The sequence below is a fragment of the Myotis yumanensis genome, unplaced genomic scaffold (assembly GCF_028538775.1).
Source record: "Myotis yumanensis isolate MYYU_CA2020_CCGP unplaced genomic scaffold, mMyoYum1.0.hap1 SCAF_14, whole genome shotgun sequence".
Taxonomy (NCBI): domain Eukaryota; kingdom Metazoa; phylum Chordata; class Mammalia; order Chiroptera; family Vespertilionidae; genus Myotis; species Myotis yumanensis.
This window is the reverse complement of record NW_027223765.1, coordinates 12,212,114-12,233,598: the sequence shown is the minus strand read 5'-3', so window position 1 is coordinate 12,233,598 and position 21,485 is coordinate 12,212,114. Positions and strand designations below refer to the sequence as shown.

Genomic DNA, 21,485 nt, shown 5'->3' with positions numbered 1-21,485 from the left:
TGGGGAAGCCGCCGGAGCCTCAGGGTTGGGGCCACGAGCTCCCGGGGGTCCTGTCCGCGGCGCCGGGGAGGCGGCTGTAGCGGGCTCCGCCTCCGTGCTGGGCACCTGGAGGCCTCGATGCCAAAAGGGGCTGCGCCGGACAGCTAGCTCCCAGGGCGCCGCCGGGGCGGAGGGCGCGGGCGCGGGCGGGCGTGTTGAGCAGAGTCGCCCGGCAGGGGGGACCCTCGACGGGAGGGTGACGCAGTCCCAGAGGCCGAGCTCCTCCCGAGGACCGTTAGGAAAGGGATGCCTCACTCCGTCCCCTGCCCCCTGATCCTCTGCCTGCTCACTTCCCAGCCGGCGTCCTGTAGGGGAGGGACGTTCTTTTGAAAAAGAAGAATCAGACTTGCCAACCTCACTCTAAGGAGCGAGACGCACGGAAGGAATAGCGAGGCTCTTCCCTAAAAGCATAGCTTGAGAGTCGCTCCCATAGGGGCATCCTCGGGAGGGACGCTTCCTTCTGACCTTTCCAGGTACCGGGTAACTTACCCCCCAACACCAGGAGCGCGGGTGGGGCTGGCACCTTCACCCCTCATCCCACACCGGGGCTGCTTGACCTAGAAACAGGGGGGTGGGGGGGGCGAAGTTCGGTTCTGTCTGTCTGGGCCGGGAAACTCCATTCTAAACAAGTGTTCTGCCGAATTCTGCCGCAGGAATCCCTGCCAGGAATTGACTCCATCCTCCGTCTCACAGCATCAGCACGGTTGGGTGAGGGGATGCATTCTTCCGAGGTAGAGTGACCAAGCTCGGGGCGGTTATAACTGGGACACCGGGGGCAAGCTACAGTGTATACAGATATCTGCTGAGTGCCCACAGCGAGCTTGCCCCAGAGCTAGACCCCAGTGGGGCTACAATCCGCCCTAACAGTGCTCTCACTTAAATAAGACAGACCGGACAAGTGATCGGTGCTAAAAGGAGCAGGTGATTGTCCACATGAGAATGATGAAGGATGCAGACATTGGGAAATTATCTACTTCCTTTCTAAGGTAAGAAGGGAGATTTGAACCCACATCTGATTTACTGCAGGTGTCGTTCTCAGCTCACATAATTTTTGAAGTGCGCAGAACGCTGTCTCCTCTCCTCCTTCCTCCCCAATGTCAACTACAAGGCTAGTGCCAGTGATTCATTCCTTTGTAAAATAAGAATTTGCTTTTAAAAATATAAATACTCTAGTGTTAAATACAAATACTCTAGAGCAGCGGTTCTCAACCTGTGGGTCGCGACCCCTTTGAGGGTCAAATGACCCTTTCACAGGGGTCGCCTAAGACCATCGGAAAACACATATATAGTTACATATTGTTTTTGTGATTAACCACTATGCTTTAATTATGTTCAATTTGTAATAATGAAAATACATGCTGCATATCAGATTTTTTAAACCTTTTTTTAAAAATATATTTTATTGATTTTTTGCAGAGAGGAAGGGAGAGGGATAGAGAGTTAGAAACATCGATGGGAGAGAAGCATCGATCAGCTGCCTCTTGCACACCCCCCACTGGGGATGTGCCCGCAACCAAGGTACATGCCCTTGGCCGGAATCGAACCTGGGACCTTTCAATCCGCAGGCTGACGCTCTATCCACTGAGCCAAACCGGTTAGGGCTGCATATCAGATATTTACATTACGATTCATAACAGTAGCAAAATTACAGTTATGAAGTAGCAACGAAAATAATTTTATGGTTGGGGGTCATCACAACATGAGGAACTGTATTAAAGGGTCGCGGCATGAGGAAGGTTGAGAAACACTGCTCTAGAGTGTCACATGAGCGTAAATGAATTTACTTGGACACCTCTCTTCCAACAGCCAGCTGGTGACCTAAGGGATGGGACTTCTGTGTCTGGGTGGCAGGGGACCTTTTAAAGCCTGGTTATTGCTGAGAATGGAGGGGAGGGGCCAGAAGGCAGCTGCAAGAGCTGCTGACTGACTCATCCGGGGAGCTGCACCTGCTGTCGACATACTTTTCACAGGCTGGGTCTCCTGGAATCTTCCTCTGATTTTCTTATTGCCTCTCCCAGGGTTGTCAGGATGCCTGAATACATGGCACCCAACACTGGAGAGATGAGACCAATGGCAGTTTAATAGCCGCACACACTCAGAGCCTAGGGGAGGAGGACTCTGCGTGCTATGCAGGGCCATGCAGGGGTTGCACTTGGGAAGAGAGGGGCCTGCTGGGGGCTATGGAATATAGGCTTTGCAGTAATAAGAAAGCCAGGTGAACTCTGGTTCCCTTGGGAGGATGTGATTGTCTTGTTTGAATAATTCCTCAGGGTGGTGGGGAACTGGAGCCCTTTTACTCAGAACAAACACACACACACACACACACACACACACACACACACACACACACAGAAACTGTGCCTGGTCCCCATGCTAAGAGGGATTGTTTGGTGGGAGCACAATGGGGAGAAGCTCTTGAGGTTAGCCATTGAGGCCCTTCTGATTTTACCAGATGTCGCGACCTTGGGAAAACAATTTAAGAGCTGAGCCCCACATCCTTGTTTGTTAAATGGGGATCATAATACCAACCCCGTAGAGTTCTTGCTGTTTTAAGATGAGAGGTCCCAGCATACGGTGAACACCGTGAAGTAATGGGTTAAGCAATAGGTTCATAATTCATTCTCTTTTATTACTTGGGAGACACACCAGGAAAGAAAGAAGGTGACCAGCCAAATCCATTTTTTAAACACGTGAATGACAGGACTCTTAGCACACAAACTAATGGTATTTGCCAACAGACTTGTCCTTGGAATGCTTTTAGAAGAACGTACCTGGTTGTCTAGGGTTGCTTGTGGCAAACCAATCTCTAGTCTGTGGATTTCTGAGGCATGGATGCCTAAATACCAGATAAGTTAGGTAACCGTCTAAATAGACAGTGGAGATATGCCGTGACTCAAATGGCTCCTTGTGTAGTAGGTGTCACGCAAGTGCAGACAATAACCAGTTATGTGAAGAAAACCTATGATGTGATAGAGACCCAACTAGAGAAACCGGAAATAAGAGCCACCTAAAAGAGACAGAGACGATGCAGGGGCAAGAAAACTTCAACACAATAACCCCACTGCCCTCGGAGGACAGAGAAGATACTGCATTAAAAAATATAGGCCCTAACCGGTTTGGCTCAGTGGATAGAGCGTCGGCCTGTAGACTGAAGGGTCCCAGGTTCGATTCCGGTCAAGGGCAACCAAAAAAAATAAATAAATAAAAAGCAAAAAAAAAAAATAGAATAAGGTGGTGGGCCAAAATAAAAGAGGAATATTCAGAGTAAAAAAATATATATTGAAATGGAAAATATGAGATCAGAAATAAAAAAAAAACAACCTCAATTGATGAATTGGAAGATAAAATTGAGCATATGTCCCAGAAAATAAAGCAGGAAGACAAAGAGGTAGAAACGAGGGGAGAAGGAAATAACACCCGGGAATGGCCTCTCTGCCTGCACCCTGCCTTGACCTCCCCCGTGACCCCTCGAAGCATACCAGGTACCTCCTCCAGGAACCTGAGAGGAATAAATTCCTCTATTTGGCTTTCCCTTCCATTCTTTTGTGTCTCTACTTAACAAATGTTAATATAACAAAGCCACAGCATTCTGTGAAAAGTCCAAAGTCCATCCAAAGGTCTCTGAAAATTTCTGACCTATTTGAGTTTCAAATTCCTGCCCCCATTTCTGATTCTCCCTTTACTTCTGCCCCCGGTGACCACTCAAATGTGGAATTCAAGTTGGAGAACCTTAAAAACATGTTTTTAAACCAAAACTCTGTTCATTTAAGGCTTTTACTGAGGAAACAATCTTTTAGCAAAGGAAAGCGGTGAGGTGTGTTTTTTGTGGGTTTGGTTTTTTTTTGCATAAATGCAAACAACTTAAGACGGAACACAGCAGTTCCCCCCCCACTTATCCACGGTCTCTAGTTCCATGGTTTCAGTTACCCATGGTCAACTGTAATGAAAATATCACATTGAAAATTCCAGCAATAAACAATTCGTAAGTTTTATTTATTTTTTTTAAAATATATTTTATTGATTTTTTACAAAGAGGAAGGGAGAGAGATAGAGAGCCAGAAACATCGATGAGAGAGAAACATCGATCAGCCGCCTCAGCCGCCTCCTGCACATCTCCCACTGGGGATGTGCCCGCAACCCAGGTACATGCCCTTGACTGGAATCGAACCCGGGACCCCTCAGTCCACAGGCCGACGCTCTATCCACTGAGCCAAACCGGTTTCGGCAACAATTCGTAAGTTTTAAATTTCGCATCATTCTGAGTAGCATGATGAAATCTTGCACTGTACTGCTCCATCCTCATCCTGCCCTGGATTTGAATCATCCCTTTGTCCAGTGTATTCATCCTGTACACACGACGCTCCCGTGAATCACTTAGGAGCTCTCTCAGTTATCAATACTATGGTAGTGTTGCAGTGCTGTGTTCAAGTAACCCGTATTTTACCTAATAATGGCCCCCAAACAGCAGAGTCGTGATGCTGGCAAGTTGGATATGCCAAAAAGAAGCCATAAAGTCCTTCCTTTAAGTGAAAAGGTGTATATGTATAGGACAAAATATAATATGCATAGGGTTTGGTACTGTCCACGGTTTCAGGCATCCACTGGACGTCTTGAAACGTATCCCCCAAGGATCAGGAGGAGCTACTGTATTACACTTACCTATTCTTAACAGTCCTTTTGGCCCTCTGCCATTTTCCATGGTCATCTTCTTTTGTTCTCTCCTCTCCGCCTCTTCTCCTTTTTAAAAAAAAAATTTAAAAAAATATATATATATTTTATTGATTTCCGAAAGGAAGGGAGAGGAAGAGAGAGATAGAAACAGTGATGAAAGAGAATCATTTATTGGCTGCCTCCTGCATGCCCCGCACTGGGGACTGAGACTGCAACCCGGGCATGTGCCTTTGACTGAAATTGAACCCAGGACCTTTCAGTCCGAAGGCTGATGCTCTATCCATTGAGTCAAACTGGCTAGGGCTCTCCATATCTTCTCAACTTTCTCCCACCTCCAAGTTCACCCCCTTTTCAGTTCTCCTTCTTCCCTAGCTTCCCATCATCACATACAAACACACCACTCATGAACAGTCTAGGGCGATTACATTTGTAAATGGCATATGGAGTGAGCTTAGACTATACCTGAAAATCCCATTATTTGTATTCAAAAGATTTTGCTTTGGTTAAGTTATTTCAGAGTTCATGCATTTAAAATAATGTCTGTCTGTGCCCAAATCCCTAGATAATCCATAGACCAGTCTGTATGGTCCCACTTTCCTGTTTAAAATCTGACAGAATATTCTATTGGCCTGGATGATTAAGTAGAATGTCTTGGTATAATCAATAAAGATTTCCAAATTTAGTTAGCCTAGCTGGCCCCATTCATATCATATTATGTCCAGACTTCTGGGCACATAGAGTCAGATGCCTTAATATTGATCATAGTTATTTAACAGTGAAGTAATGGATAGTGATTGTCCTAAATAAACTTAACATATTACTTTGGAACTGGAAATTTACTTCACAATGTTATATGTCCACTAAGAAGTAATTACCTTCTATTGATCACCTATGATAACAAGGAGCTTTAAATCTATATTTTTATTTGTAATCCTTACAACAACTCTATAGTCAGCTTGCAGATGAGAAATGGCACTTTTTTTATATAAATAGTAAAGGTGGAAATTTATTGAAGAACAAGTACAGACTCCCACGTGGGGAGGGGGAAAGAATTTCACAGCACAGGTTCCCACTGGGGAGGGGGAAAGTGTCCCACGGTTTATAAAGGCTGCAGATCTTTGTGCCTTGATATCCCCTCTGATTGGTCACCTCCCCTTCTGATTTGGTCACTATAGCAACTCCTGAGCTCAAAGGTCAACCTCACTTGGGACACCTGAGGCTCTCCTCCCTCATGGTTCTCCTATTCCCTCTGGGCTTTCTTCCTCCTTCCCTTTATTCTGTAAACTGGAGGCCCAATGCACGAAATTCGTGCAAGGGGTTTGGCTCTCACAGCTGTGGCCCTCACAGCAGCGGCGGCTTGCCTTGGCTCTCGCAGCCCCGGCTTTGTCTGGAAGGTCGTCCGTAAGACATCCAGAAGGTGATTCGGCTGTCCGGTCTAATTAGCGTATTATGCTTTTATTATTATAGATATGTACCTTTTGCTACTCCCAGCTCCCTTATCTTATGGAAATGTAACTTCTGCCTCTCCCAGCTCCCTTGTCTAATGGAAAATGTACCCTTTTGCAGCTCTGTAGCCCTGTGTTTTTTCCACGGACCCCTTCATTTTTTAAAATTACCTAAACCTGCCTATTTCACCCCCCAAAAGTCCCATTTTACCCCCAAAACTCCTTTCAGTCCTCCCTCCGATTAGGAAACCCCAACTGCAGTTGGGGACAGGGGACGCAGGGTCTGTCGAGAAATGGCACTTTTTTTCTGTGTAGGTTCTGCAAATTGCCCAAGGTCACACAGTTTGTACGGCCAAAGTGGGATTTGAACCCACCTGTATATGATGCTAAAGTCTCTACTCTTACTTTCACAGCATGCTGCCTGTTAGATACCCTGGAAGCATTTCTTCCCATTAAGTTAGGTTTAAATTCTAGAAAGGCAGAATCTTATGCTGACATTCTGTGTCCACGTGTGAGAAAGAACCCATAAGTAACCTCTTGAACCCCTTGTGACTCTACAGCTTAGGGCACTGTATTATGATCATTTATTTATGGGTCTATCTTTTCTATAGGAGCAGGAGCAGGGTCTTACTGTCACTGTAGCCCCAGTGTCTTCCTCAGCCACTATTCAGTGCCTGGCACATCACAGGTCCTCAATGAATGTCTGGCAAGTGAACGAGTGAGGTATTTTCCATGGTGTTGCAGACACTCCACTTCCCAGAGTCCATCTGGCTGAACACATACTCATCTTTCTTGCCTCAATACTAGCACCATCTTCTCTGTGAGGTCTTCTTTATGATTTAGTCCAATCTCTCCACTCTCCTCTTTGTGCTTTCACTGTACCCTGAACAGGTATCTTAGGAACTATAGTTCTACAGATCTGACTCTCCCTCTAGTCTGAATGTCGTTGATGGAGATCCTGACTTTTCTATATATATGTATTTTTTTATCTCTGGGTCTTGAGAAGTGCCTGGTTCATAGTAGGTTCTCAACCTATGTTTGATGAATTAATAGAAAATTAACCCCTGATCTGTTGGCTTAACCCATCAAAGGACCCCAAGGAGAGAGCATGCGAAGGATCATGGTATTGCTCTCAGTCAAATAAGGAACTTGCCTAGGGGTCACGTGGGTCTCAGCATCTTCTTTTCAGGGCAGCGGCCATGTCCTTTTGTGCTTTTCTGTCTCTGGTAGCTAGTACAGTGCCTAGCACCCACAGTGAGCTTCGGTGAATGGAAGGAGGAATAAATGAGCCTCAAAAGCAACATACACCAGCCAACGTAGGATTTCAAACCTGATGGATCTGAAGCCGTCTCACAAATCATCTGCCACCAGCCTGAGGCCACATAACTGAAAAATCACTGCACAATGTAGCATTTACTTGCAGGCTGCCTTCGGGGCTGTGGAGGTTGTGGGCTGGGTCCTGAGTAAACATAGGCCGCACTGAAGAGCCATTGTGGGCGCTGGTAGTTCTTTCAAGTTCCTCTGGGGTCTGCAGTTGATTTGCAGCTGGAGCCAAGTCCCTGCCAAGGCCCTCTCCTTTTTTGCAATTGAATTATTAACTAAAAGAAAACCATCCAGGGTGTAGGAGTTAGCAGCGGCCTGCCAATGGTAAGGAACTTTTGTTTACTCAGAGTGTTTGCACCTAATCTAATGAAAAGTAGGAATGAGCCCTCAGAAAGCAATTCCGAAGTTCTGGCCACGAAGAAAGACAGGCTTTGGACTTGGCAGGAAGGCATTTCAGGGCAGCCAAGGACTGGGGCTGCAGGTCTACCCCCCAGGATACGACTTATTTCCCCGTGGGTGTTATCCGCGGGTTGCTTCTGTGCTTGTTTTGGGGGACCCTGGCAGGACCCCAGTGCTCCCATCTCCCAAATACCTCATCTCCTCCAGTTTGAATCCTGCAGCTTTCACTGAAGACTTTGATCCTTATGGAGATGCAAATGCCACTGAGAGGGACAGCTCTGCAAAGGGGTCAAGAACTGAGTTCACATCTGATTTTTGCAACTTAATGTCTATGGAACCGTGAACACATCACTTTACAACTCCAGGCCTCAGTTTCTTTACCTATAAAATGGAGATGAGCCCTAACTGGGTTGGCTCAATGGATAGAGCCTCGGCCTGCAGATTGAAGGGTCCCGGGTTCGATTCCAGTCAAGGGCATGTACCTTGGTTGCAGGCACATCCCCATTAGGGGGTGTGCAGGAGGCAGCTGATCGATGTTTCTAACTCTCTATCCCTCTCCCTTCTTCTCTGTAAAAAATCAATAAAATATAAAAAATTAAAAAAAAAATAAAATGGAGATGATAGTGCTACCTACCATACAGGGTTTTTGGTGTTGGAATTACTTTGTAAGTCAGAAAACTTTCTACAGGTAAAATGATGTCCGTAATAATTTCTACATGCAGGGTACTTAGCACATTGCCTTGCTCTGTAAGCCACTTGAGGGCAAGGGCTGCCTCTTATTTTGTATCTAGCTTCTATCTGAGTACATGACACAGAGTAGGTGGCCAGTAAAGGGCAGGCTAATTTACAGCAGCAGGAGAGATAAGCATACTCCTGTCTTCTGTCATGTCTAATATTAAGATTCTCTCTTGAAAGAGCTCATCTTGGTCCATATGTTGATTTTGCTTTTACTGAACTGTAACAAGGCATAGATATTTTTAATTTTACTTTGAGCCCTAGCTGGTTTGGCTCAGGGGATTGAGCGTCGGCCTGCAGACTGAAGGGTCCCGGGTTCGATTCCCGTCAAAGGCACATTCCTTGGTTGCAGGCTTGATCCCCAGCCCTGTTGGGGTATGTGTGGGAGACAAACAATCGATGTATCTCTCTCACATCAGTCTTTCTCTTTCTCTCTCTCTCTCTCTCTCCTCCCTTACCCTCCCTTCCACTCTCCCTAAAAATCAATGGAAGAATATCCTTGGGTGAGGATTAAAACAAAATTTTTTAGTTTGCAAAGTAGTGTGATAGAAGGGCTCAGTATACCTGGCCATGAAAAAACTGGATTCTACTCTTGGTCTCTCATCAACCTCTTGTTGGGTTCATCATTATTTTGCCCTTCATTTCTTGTTCAGTAAAGCCCAGCAATAGAGAGATGACTTCTAAGGAGACTTCCATTATTCTGTTTGGATCCAATGGCCCCTTTCCTCATTCATAGTTGTCTTCTGTGTTTGGAATGTCTCTTGTTGGCCAGGCTGGAGTCTCCAGTCCCATGCTCCCAACATTTGTCAGAGCATGGGACAAATGTGGGTCCTGCTGGAAAGAGAGTTATCCTGGGGTTGTCTTGGTCCTGCCATACAAGGCCATCTGGAAAGGCAAAGAGACTTCAGCAGGAAGAGGACAGTGTTTTATGGAAACTGCCCAAGGACTGAGCAAAGAGCTGCAAGGGATTCCAAAACAAAGATGCATCCACAAGGGACAAGGGAGCCCAAACAGGTGGAGAGGAGATGACTTACTGCCAAGCAACGTTGTGTATTTCAAAAGTTAAGTGTCTAGTGCCAATTTCTGAAACAAATTGTATTTGTAAATTTAAGTGGTAGTAGGACCACACCTTAAAGTGGAAAAAAACATGGACCCACTGGGAGTTGGGGACGATTATTCTCATTAAATAATTTTCAAAAGAACTATACGCTTGTGCTTTGATCACAATCCATGTATCCTCTTTGTTCAACATACCAACTCATATACTTTAAATATATTTTTTATTCACTTGGAGCTTTAGTTCACTGTCTGAAGATATATATCAAACTATGTGCAAATGTTTTCTCTTTTTAATATTATGTATTGGAAGGTAAAACCACTCAACGCTGGGTTAGCAAATCAACAATTAGGTTAAGTCATCTATAAATAACATACATACACTTCTATAGGAATATACACATGACAATTTTCCAGGCACTTAACTAAAATGGACTTGAACTCAGATAGGTAATGGGAAAAGGGGAGAGATGCATTTTGTGTTTCTCCTCTATTTCCTGCAGTGAGTATCAGAGTGCTGAATAGAGAAACAAGTGGGTTCTGCCATTTGGAAGTAGTGTGACCATGAACAAATTGCTTAGCTTTCATTCATTCAACAAACAACTGATGAGCAAACAAGAAGTTCAGAAGCAGTCTCAAGGAACATTCAGGTTGGAGGAGGTTGACTAGTAGAGTCTAGAGATGAAGCCGGGTTGGAGTTAAGAGAGAGCAGCCACAGCACATGGGAGACACTGTATAGGAATATAGCCCCTGAGGAGCCCCCACACTCAGACATTGAATTAATGCCCAATTAAACCCTGTAGCAGGGCGTCTCTACTCTGGGAAGACTTGCATTATCTGCATCTTGGATTGCTAGGCACGCCATCTGCTGCCTCAGTCCCTGTTTACTTTTTATGCAATCCATAAAAAGGTGGCCAAGCTTGCTTTAATTTATTGAAAAGCATAGAAATAGCCTTGGGAGAATAATTAGAAGCCCACTGTTTTTCATTATATTAGAAGACAGCATATTTTCCTGTCTACTGCCTTTTAAGAGGGCCCTGCCAAATAGTCTGTGTAAGAGTCAATGAGCAAATAAAAGGATCGCTCTGTAGCTATTTGGACTTGGTTTTTAAGGAACTTTATCTTCATTCATATGAAAAAATAAACAAATTCTCAACTTCAGCGTCTCCAGGTCCCACAAAAATGCACAATGTGTGCCTACAGAAGCAAAAGGGGAAAAATGATGGAAAAAATGACTCAGTATTTGGAGCAAAATATTCTGCTACCAGTGAACAGAGGGTGCTGCATGGATTGATTAGGTGGTGATATTGACCAAACTATTGGGGGGAAATGGAGCAGTAGGATCTTTTGAAATGATGCAGAGGAAAAGCTATTATAGACACAATATGTTAAAAATAACCCCAAATGCTAAAGAAGTTGCTGGGCAAAATGATGCTCTTATCCAAAGGTCTTCTGTTTATACTCCAAAATGCCCTTTCTACCAGTATAAGTCTACTTATTTTTCAAATTTTTAACTATAGAAGTCAAAATGAATTCATTCACCTTATAAAAAAATCAAGATGTTATATAAAAGCCAAAGTACCCTTTGACTACCAACTGAACCAAACACATACATATACCCTACCCGGGATATCCATCATTATGAGTTTAGTGAGTATTATTCAAACAAGAATAAGGAAGTTCAAGACATACTGTTAAGAAAACAAATAAATTTACTAAAATATATGTGATGATAGTGTTCATGTAAAAAATATATACTCTAGACAATACTATATAGTACCTATATCTATATCCTATTTATTTATGCTAATGATATCTGTATCTCTATAGGACATAAATAGAAAAGTTTAAGGGAATTTTCACTTCTGGTAATGGTGAAATAATTTAGGTAAGTCTCTTTCTGAGGATAAGAACAATTTACAAATCTGTACAAAATCTGATAACATCTACTTAAAGGCATCAAGCAGCTAATAACAGTGTACAATTGTTAGGCTAGGACCCACGGAAGGGCAGGAGCTCAGAGAGATGATCCTATTGATTAAAACCTCCTTTCTTTTGGGGGATAATTGACTTATTATAGAAGGGATTGTTGGGAGGACGAGAAACTGAAGACTCTTTGGATAGCCTTGTCAGGCTAAGGAAACAGGAAAAGGACATGGTTCAACCAAGAAGAGGTGTTCCTTTGCTTTGTGTAGGGATCTCAATGCACCACAGTGTAGTAAGGGTATCCAAAAAAAGGCAGGTTCTTGCAAAAATTGCAGCTCAGTTTTGAATAATTTTAGTCACTGAATTTGGCTGAAGGTTAGCTCATATTATTTGTGTCAAGTGCCTACCAGAAATAAATAAAAACTTCTCTAGAGGAAGAATACCTCATTCTGTAGACAAATTACAAACAATTTGGCAAATACATACCTGGCCTACAGTTTAAAATAAACAGGCATATAAAAGACAAAAAGAAGGAAAAAAGAAGGAAAACAAAAGCAGTTACAAACTTTAACTCTATTCAATATATTCAGGGAGATAAAATAAGAGCCTGCGAAATTTGGCAGAGAACTAGGAACTATAAAAATTTCAAAAAAGTAAAGCCTGCAACTAAAAATGAAAACCCCAGTGGGTATTTTTAATAGCAGATTAAATATCACTGAAGAGAGATTTAGTGAGCTGGAGTGTATGTTGAAAGAAAATATCTAAAATGAAGCATAAAGAGACAAAAGGAAGAAGATATAAAATAAAAAAAGAAAATTACAGACATAGAGAATGTGTGAAGATCAAACATATGGTAGTTTAAGTGCTAGAAGGGAAGGAGAGTAAGAATGGGACAGAAAAAGTTTGAAGGGATTATGGCTGAGAGTTTTTCTCAATTGGTAAAATATATCAAGCCATAAGTAGAAGACATACAAAGCCAAGAAGGGTAAATTCAAAGAAAGCCATACTTAGGCACATCATAGTAAAACTGCTAAAACTCAAAGGCCTCTCAGCTTCTGTCTCCCTCCTCCACCCTCCCCCAAACAAACTTAAAGTGCTAAAGAAAAAAGAGAGTTCACCTTCAAAGGAGAAAGAACAAAACCTACAGATGTTTACCCATAGAAACAATGAAAATCCAAAGACAAAATAACAATATATTTAAATTATAGAGAGAAAATGACTGCCAATAGAGAATTCTATGCTAAGTAAAATATTCTTTGTGAATAATAAGGACCTTTTGTGTTCAAAAACTACAGAACATCAGCATACCCACATTAAAATGAATACCAAAGGTGTTCTTCCGGCAGAAGGAAAATAATCCATAAAGGAGAGAGAGACACATGGATTGATTGCCTTCCTTTTGCACACACGCCTGATTAAGGCCAGGAGCCTGCAGTCTGTGGGCCAACGCTCTGTCCACTGGCCAAACCAGCGAGGGTGGAAGTACCAATTGAGATTAATGAGTACTTCTGAAGTTGACCAAGATGGAGTATGTCTACTTCAGACTATCTATGTTTTATTGAAACAAAATACTGTGGGGCAGAACAGGAAAAGCAAGTACCAGAGAACTCTGAAAAAGCATTGGACAAAATTTAATATTCAGGGGTGGGCAAAAGTAGGCCTACAGTTGTAAGTACAGGAAACACAGTTTATTTTTGTATTATTATTATTTCCTAATTACTATATTATGTCTTTGTATTATAACTGTAAATCCACTTTTGCCCACCCCTGTATATTCAGTAAAACAAGGCACAACAGCAACAGCAAAAAAGTCCCAGCAAATTAGGAATAAAAGGCAAGTTCCTTAACTCAATAAAGACACCTACAAAAAATTTACAGCTAACATCATGCTTAATGAGGAGATATTGAATGATTTCTCCCTGTAACCCAGAAATCCCAGTCCTGGTTATCTATCCAAATGAGTTAAAAACCAGTGTTCACACAAACATCTGTATGTGAATGCCAATAGCAGCTTTATTCAAAATTTCCCCAAACTGGAAACAACCCAGATGTTCAACAACAGGTGACGAGATAGGCAAAATGTGGTATGTCCATACAACAGAATACTGCTCAGCAATGAAGAGGGAAGAACTATTGATTCACATAACAACATGGATGAGTCTCAATTGCACTTTACTAAATGAAAGATCCAAAAGTCTATACATTTTATGATTCCACTTATATAAGGAAAATAATCCATAAAGGAAAGAGAGAGACACATCGATTGTTGCCTTCCTTTCGCACGCATGCCTGACCAAGGCTGGGAGCCTGCCGTCTGTGGGCCAACACTCTGTCCACTGGCCAAACCAGCTAGGGCGGAAGTATCAATTAAGATTAATCTGAGTATTCATTTTTAAAAATATATTTTATTGATTCTTTTTACAGAGAAGAAGGGAGAGGGATAGAGAGTTAGAAACATCAATCAGCTGCCTCCTGCACACCTCCTACTGGGGATGTGCCCGAAACCAAGGTACATGCCCTTGACCAGAATCAAACCTGGGACCCTTCAGTCCACAGGCCAACGCTCTATCAACCGAGCCAACCCAGTTAGGGCTTATATGATATTCTTAATAAAACAAAGCTATAGGATGAAAAATAGTAGTTGCTAGGGGTAGGCGTGGGGTGTTTTGGGGTGATGGAGCTAATCTGCTTTCTATGTCTATAGATTCTCTTTCCCTCCACAGGGCTCTCTGTTGTTGATTCTTGAGGGCTGCAGTTGTCCATTTAGTGACTTTTCCAAACTACTTTTGCAAAGATTGTCATGTGTGGTCACCAAAGTCTCTGTTGTGTTATCTCAGCAGTCAGCTAGTGATGGGAAGATATTTTCTTAAATGCCTGGAGACAAAAACAGAAAAAACTCCTGTAGTCTTTGCATATTGGCTCTGAGCTAGGATGCTCCTTCAATGCTGAGTCAAACTGACTACAACTTTGCCTTAGCCTGAACCTCCTGTTTATTGTGGAATCCAAATATCAGCCAGAGGTGTAAATTTCAGATCCTCTCAGGTCTTTTCTGAGCATGTGTCTGGCCATGGTCATGCATTTCATACTTCAGATTCCCCAGTGTGCTCGGGAGCCCTTCTCAGCTCTTATTCCCCCAAGAATCGTCCTCATCAGACCCAGGCTTTTGGGTCTGCCTGTTTGCCTCATCCTCCATTCCTTGCCCCAGACAGCAATGAGTAGCATATATCTTTAAGCGCTTTCATCAAATGCCACCCAGAAAGCCACTTCAATCTGACAGGGGCAAAATAAAGGTCAGTCTCGGTGCTGGTCCCTTAGGGAACCACCAGGCAGGTCAAATGCATGACCACAGTGTTTAAGAATGAGGTCCATATTTATTGCTTTCCCTGGTACCTATAAGCTGTCCCGGAAACATGAGCCATGGAATTAGCAGAGTTCCCTACTGTCACAGGTGTCACAGGTCCTTTGGAAAACAGTTTGGTTCTGCATAGTACATCTAAAGACACACAAATCAGCAATTCTGCTCCTCATTGTTCACCCTAGAGCAGTGACTCTCAACTGAAGCCATTTTGTCTTTCCAGTAAAATTTGGGAATACCTGGAGACATTATAGTTTTCACAAGTGGAGGTACACCGATGGCATCTAGTGGGTAAAGCCATGGATGCTGCTAAACACCCTGCAATATTTAGGACAGCCTGAGTGGTCAGTGAACACTTCTGTGAAGATGACATTTGAGAAGATAACTGACTTGTATCAAGTCAAGGGATGGGCAGTGTGACATTCTGGAGGAAGCATATTTCAAATAAAGGAAAGAGTTGTTGCTGAGGCTCTTAAGTGGGAAAGTGTTTGACATGTTTGAGGAACCTCAGGGGGAAAAATATGGCTAGTGTGGAGTGGATGAGGGGAGGGTGGTAGGAGATGAGGTTAGGGCAGTAGGCAAGGCTGCCATTATAGAGGACCTTGTGGATCATGGGGAGAGTTTGGATTTTTTCCCGAAGTGCCACGAGAAGACACCGAAACATTCCTGTTGTGTAGACTGAAGGAGGGAAGGCAGGTGGCATGGAGACTCATGTACACAACCGATGATGGTGGTGATGTGGAGATAGTGAGAAATGGATAGAGTCAGGATTTATTTAAGAATATTTGCTAATGGCCGAAACTGGTTTGGCTCAGTGGATAGAGCGTCGGCCTGCGGACTGAAAGGTCCTAGGTTCGATTCCGGTCAAGGGCATGTACCTGGGTTGCGGGCACATCCCCAGTAGGAGATGTGCAGGAGGCAGCTGATCGATATTTCTCTCTCATCGATGTTTCTAACTCTCTATCTCTCTCCCTTCCTCTCTGTAAAAAATCAATAAAATATATTTAAAAAAATATGTGCTAATGGATTGGATGTGAGGAATGAGGAAAGGAGAAACTCAAGGATGACTCATAGGATTTTGTCCCAAACAGCCAAGGGGATAGTGGGGAACATTTGCTGGGATGAGGAAGACTGGAAAGTGAGTACGAAACTTGGATCAAAAGTCTAATTTGGGCTTTATTAAGTTTGAGATGCCTATTAAACATTCAAGGAGAGATGTCAGATCAGTTGTTGGTTAGGTCTCTTCGTCACAGACTTCAGGGGCTAGGTTTGAGGATATCTAAAGTTCTCATCAACCATATTATATATATATATATATATATATATAATCTCCAACAAATTGCGAATTAATAAATTAGGGTGTACACACAATGCTATTCCCTGAGTTGACATGCAATGGTAATTTTTAATTGAAAAAGTAGATTATAAAAGTCCATGCGGTTTGCTTCCATTTTAAAGAATACAATGTCATATAACATATATTTCGCTGTGAGCTTGGAAGCAGATAAACTGGCATGTAAGCCGTGGTTACCTCAGGTGCTGGGATTTAGCATGGTTCTGTTCTTTTTCATTCTCGTTATAGTTCACTTAGAACGTCTTCACTAATCATGTATTACCTGTGTAAACTGTTTCTTGCATAGAGCACACATTTGTTTTTGTGTTTCTTTTTAATTCCATAAGAATCTGGCCGCCTGCTGCTTGGTTATCTGTCAGGTGCGGGATATCAAGGTGATGATGGACCGACCAGGTGCGACCTAGGGAAGGCGAAGAGGCCCCGCCCAGGAGTCCAGGCACAGGGGGCGAGGGGGCGGTCCTAAGGGCACCACCCTGTGGCGTCACGTGCTCGCCGTCGGCCAATGGCAGACTCCCGAGCCCACCTTGGGGACGGGGCGGGGCGCCCAGCTGGCGTCACCAGGACAACGGGCGTTGCCGGCGCCGTGTGACTCGGGGCTGTGGGCGCGCTGGCGGCTCTTCGGCCATGGTGAGTGTGTGGCCCGCGCGGCCCCGCCGCCCGCCCGCCCGGCCCCGCCCGAGCTGGGTCGCCGCGCGGCCGCCTGCGAGGTCCCGGCGGGCGGCGGCGGGGTCGCGGGGAGGCCGGGCCGCGGCCTGCGAGGCTGTGGGGCCGCGGGGTGCCGGGCTGAGCGGGCCCGGGGGAGGGGAGCCCGGAGGACGCGGAACGCCCGCCGGCCCTGGCGCCCGCGACCCGGCTTTCTCTGCCCGTGACTGTCTGGGTCGCTGCTGGGACCCCCTCCTCCCTGCGGACCGCCGGACAGCGTGACGCTATTTTGGCGTTGCATTGCCTGGGAAGCCACCCAGAGAGGGTGTGGTTACCAAAAAAAAAAAAAAAAAAAGGATATGTATCAATATCCTATATATTCATATGAACACTATTTCTTGCAGGCTCCGTGCTTCTGCCTGTCTTGTTTCTGCAGTTATAGATAAAAAGTAGAATAATGTGCATGTGTTTCAGATTCATCCTTCTGGCAGGTTGTTTTTTCTCTTTAGTACGGGGACATTTAAACTTGTCGTTTTGGAGTTTCCCCCTCCTTTTGAAAAACATGGGGGCTTTAAGCTGGCGGCGTTCAGCGGAGTGCCCACCCGCAGGGGTTTAATGAGGAGTAGCTGTGAGCGTCAGCCATCCTCTGATCAGTAACTCGGTGGGCATCCCGCCGGCCCCCACGGAGCCCGCTCGCTGCTGAACACCTGCCTGGAAGGCCGAGGTGGGGTCTTAAAGAGACAGGATTCAGGAAATTGCCAACCCAGGTGTGTTTTCCCCAGAGGCGACCCCCAAGGCTGTAAGAGAGGAGAGGACGCTGTTGGGGACACACCTTTGGTGTAGAGCAGTGGTTCTCAACCTTCCTAATGCCGCGACCCTTTCATACAGTTCCTCATGCTGTGGTGACCCCCAACCATGAAATTATTTTCGTTGCTACTTCATAACTGTAATTGTGCTACTGTTATGAATTGCAATGTAAATACCTGATATGCAGGATGTAATTTCATTGTTACACATTGAACATAATTAAAGCATAGTGATTAATCACAAAAACAATATGTAATTATATATGTGTTTTCCGATGGTCTTAGGCGACCCCTGTGAAAGGGTGGTTCGACCCCCAAAGGGGTCGCGACCCACAGGTCGAGAACCGCTGGTATAGAGTATTGGTTTGAGGGGGTGGGGTGGTAATAAGGAGATGCCTATTTTTAAGAAACAGTGTTTTGGTGTTTTGTTTGTTTTTTAAACCGTCAGTGATTTAGTGTAGATTAGTGGAAGAACGAAAAGCTGAGAGTGCAGGGTGCTTTTCAAGTGCCCGTTGGCTTTCTGGGGAGAAAGCCTACCATTGGGAACCCTGGCGGGCTCTGGCTTTTCTTGCTAAGGAGAGGCACAGTAGGAAGAGAAGGTGGATGGTCTGTATGCCTCATTGACTCTGAGAAAACAATTGCCAGGTGAGCAGCTTGTTGGTAACAGGAAAAGCACATCAACCACAACTAACAGCAATGTCTTTATTTTGTGTTTCTTTTTAATGCTGAGCGGCTTTAACGTGACAAATTAACGGAGCCAGAAAGAATTTCAGAAAATGAATTTTACCAAACTCTTGTGTTTTAAAGCTAGCAGTGACTTACTTTTATATGTTACTAGGGGCCCGGTGCATGAAATTCAGGCACTGGTAGGGTCCCTAGGCCTGGCCGGCAATCAGGGCCGGTTAGGGCCTTCCTTCATTCCACGCCGCCCTCTGGTGGTCAGCGCACGTCATAGCGAGCGATCGAACTCCTGGTCTCTGGGTCGAGGGGACAATTTGCATATTAGGCTTTTATATACAGTGGGGCATTGACTTACGAGTTTAATTCTTTCCGTGACGGAGCTCGTAACTCACATTACTCGTATGTCAAATCAAAAAGTGAAAGAGTGAGACACGTGATGCTGAGCTGATGTTGTGGCGTTGACTGTGACGTTCGCTGCGCCAACTAGTGGTGGGGTATCTGAAGCTGGCTCGTAACCCGAATTTTAGCTCGCAACTCAAAGCAAAAAATCGGCCATATCTCAAAAAACTCGTTAGTCGGGACACTCGTAAGTCAAGGCCCCACTGTACGTAGATTGAAAGATATGTGAGAAAAGCCCTTGCAGATATAGTAGGGAGAAAGGAGGCATATTCAGGAATTAATGTCCACAGCTCTCCAAAATCTCGTATTCCTCCTATTGGCCATTTTCTTTTTCTTCTCCTTCCTCCACCCATTCCATTCTGACCCACAGTACACCTCGACTCACTTGTGAATTTTGGAGTTTTATTGACGCTAAAATAAAAGCATTTTGCTGTAGTGGTATATTAGTGGTTGCTTTGCTAGACTTAGAAATGCTTTGCTTTTTAAAAAAAAAATGCTTTGCTTTTTGTGTATTGTTAAACGTTAAGAATTTATTTCATGGAAGGGATTCAGTTGAGTGAGAAGCTGATGCCTGGGCTCCGAGGAAGGTGGGAAATGAATGGCATAGGAGGGGACAGGAGGAGGCTGCCTGTATGATCCCCAAAACTGTATTCAAGATTATAACATTACCCTTCATTAAATGCTTGCATTTCAACACAACTTTATTTATTTATTTATTTATTTTTATTTAAGTATCTTTTTATTGATTTCAGAGAGGAAGGGAGAGGAAGAGAGAGAGAAATATCAATGATGAGAGAGAATCATTGTTTGGCTGCCCCCTGCATGCCCCCTACGGGGGATCAAGCCCATAACCCGGGCATGTGCCCCTTCTGGAATCGAACCCGGGACTCTTCAGTCCACAGGCCGATGCTCTATCCACCGAGCCATTCCAGCCAGGGCTCAACACAACTTTAGAAGTTGATATAAAGGACTTTGCGTGTGCATTTTGGAATTCTGTTTTAACTATTTCTCTATGAAATTTTCTGCAGTTAAGCCTCTTGTTTCTCTTGCCTCTATAAAAATAACAACAGCTGATTGTTGAATTTGAATTTATTTTGTATATTCTATGTGTGAGATAGTTTTCTAAGCACCTATGTCGTATTTAACCAGCACAACAACCCTATGGAGGAAGATATCGTTTTCCCATTTTAGAGACAATGAAATAGAGGCACAGAGAGGTAAAGTAACTTGCCCAGGTCACCCAGCTGACAAATTGAGCCAGATTTCAAAATCAGGCACTTTGTCACAGAACCTGCTAATAGAAACACTAGATTATACTGTCATATATAGTGTATCATTATATGGTCAACAATATATTTGCCATATATATGTTAGTAAATTCGTTTTCTTTCTTATTTAGATTTTAATGTTTTGAGCACTTACGAATACTTGTATTTTGTTGTTCTTGGTAATGGAATAGCTGCTACAGAACAGAGTAGCCTGGCCTAGCTTCCCCCCTATTCCCTCTCCCTCCCCTCTTTCACAAAGATGAAATGAGGAGGAATTGATGAAGACAGGTTATAAGATTAGGGTTCATATTCATGGCTGTAATAGCATTGAAAATTCCTCCTGTCATTTCAGTTTGTGTTCAGGAATTGACACCTACTTTTTGTGAATCACAAAGACCAGTGTCTTACATAAAGCCATTTAGACTTGGGGGATAAAACTTTTAAAAAGTGCCCTAACCGGATTGGCTCCGTGGATAGAGCGTCCACCTGCGGACTGAAGGGTCCCGGGTTCAATTCCGGTCAAGGGCATGTACCTTGGTTGCGGGCACATCCCCAGGAGGGGGTGTGCAGGAGGCAGCTGATCGATGTTTCTCTCTCATCGATGTTTCTAACTCTCTGCCCCTCTCCCTTCCTCTCTGTAAGGAATCAATAAAATATATTTTTAAAAAAACTTTTAAAAAGTAAAATTTTATTTTCCAAGTTTTTTTCTAATAGTAATTTTTACATTTGTTTGAGTTGTATGTTCTAAAATTGTTGCAAAAAGACATCAAATAATGGTTTCAATTTTAATTCATGCGGGTCAAAATGTACATTAGGATATTTATTGCCATCAAGTTTTTGTTACTGCTTAATACTTGATCATGCAGTCTTCCCATTTTCATTTATTCTCTCGGACTCACCCCTGTTTTGGCACTTTCCTTTCTATGCTGGTGTTGGGAAGCACAAGGTGGAGGGGAAACTTTACAATAAAGTGTATCTGACGTCTAAGGACAGTTTTGGTCTATTTGCCGTGTAGTCAAGAGAGCTTGTGTAATGAGATCTGTATTAATAGATTGTGAAAAGAAAAGCTTTCTCTATTCTTTTTTTTTTTTTTTTTTTTTTTTTTTACTCTTGACAGTCTTGGTCTCCCTTTTGTCTGCACTGGGATTGCAGCATAACTTTTAGTACTTAATTGTAACAATAATTCTTTTTCATAGAGCCTTTCACTACTAGCCTAGTTTTAGGCTGATTACTTCACATCTCATTTAATCCTTCCAATATCCCTAGAAGATTGACATTATACCCATTTAAGACTCTCAGATTGATTAGGCAACTTGCCCAAGGTCAAATAGTTGGCCAGTAGCAGAGCCACGGTTTGAACTCAACTGGTCTTCAAAGTCTGGCTTC

The 21,485-nt window shown here is 43.7% G+C and overlaps 1 protein-coding gene across 3 annotated transcripts in view; it reads left to right on the top strand.

Moving 5' to 3' along the window:
- Positions 1–16,875: 16,875 nt before the first annotated feature.
- FBXL2 (F-box and leucine rich repeat protein 2) overlaps positions 16,876–21,485 on the top strand; it is a 51,848-nt gene continuing 47,238 nt past the window's right edge. For all 3 annotated transcript variants that reach the window (XR_011468139.1, XM_070391806.1, XM_070391808.1), the window contains exon 1: positions 16,876–16,930. Coding sequence is in view for 2 of the 3 variants with exons in the window: in XM_070391806.1 (XP_070247907.1) it covers positions 16,928–16,930 (3 nt within the window). In the remaining variant the exon portion in view is untranslated. The remainder of the gene's footprint in view (positions 16,931–21,485) is intronic.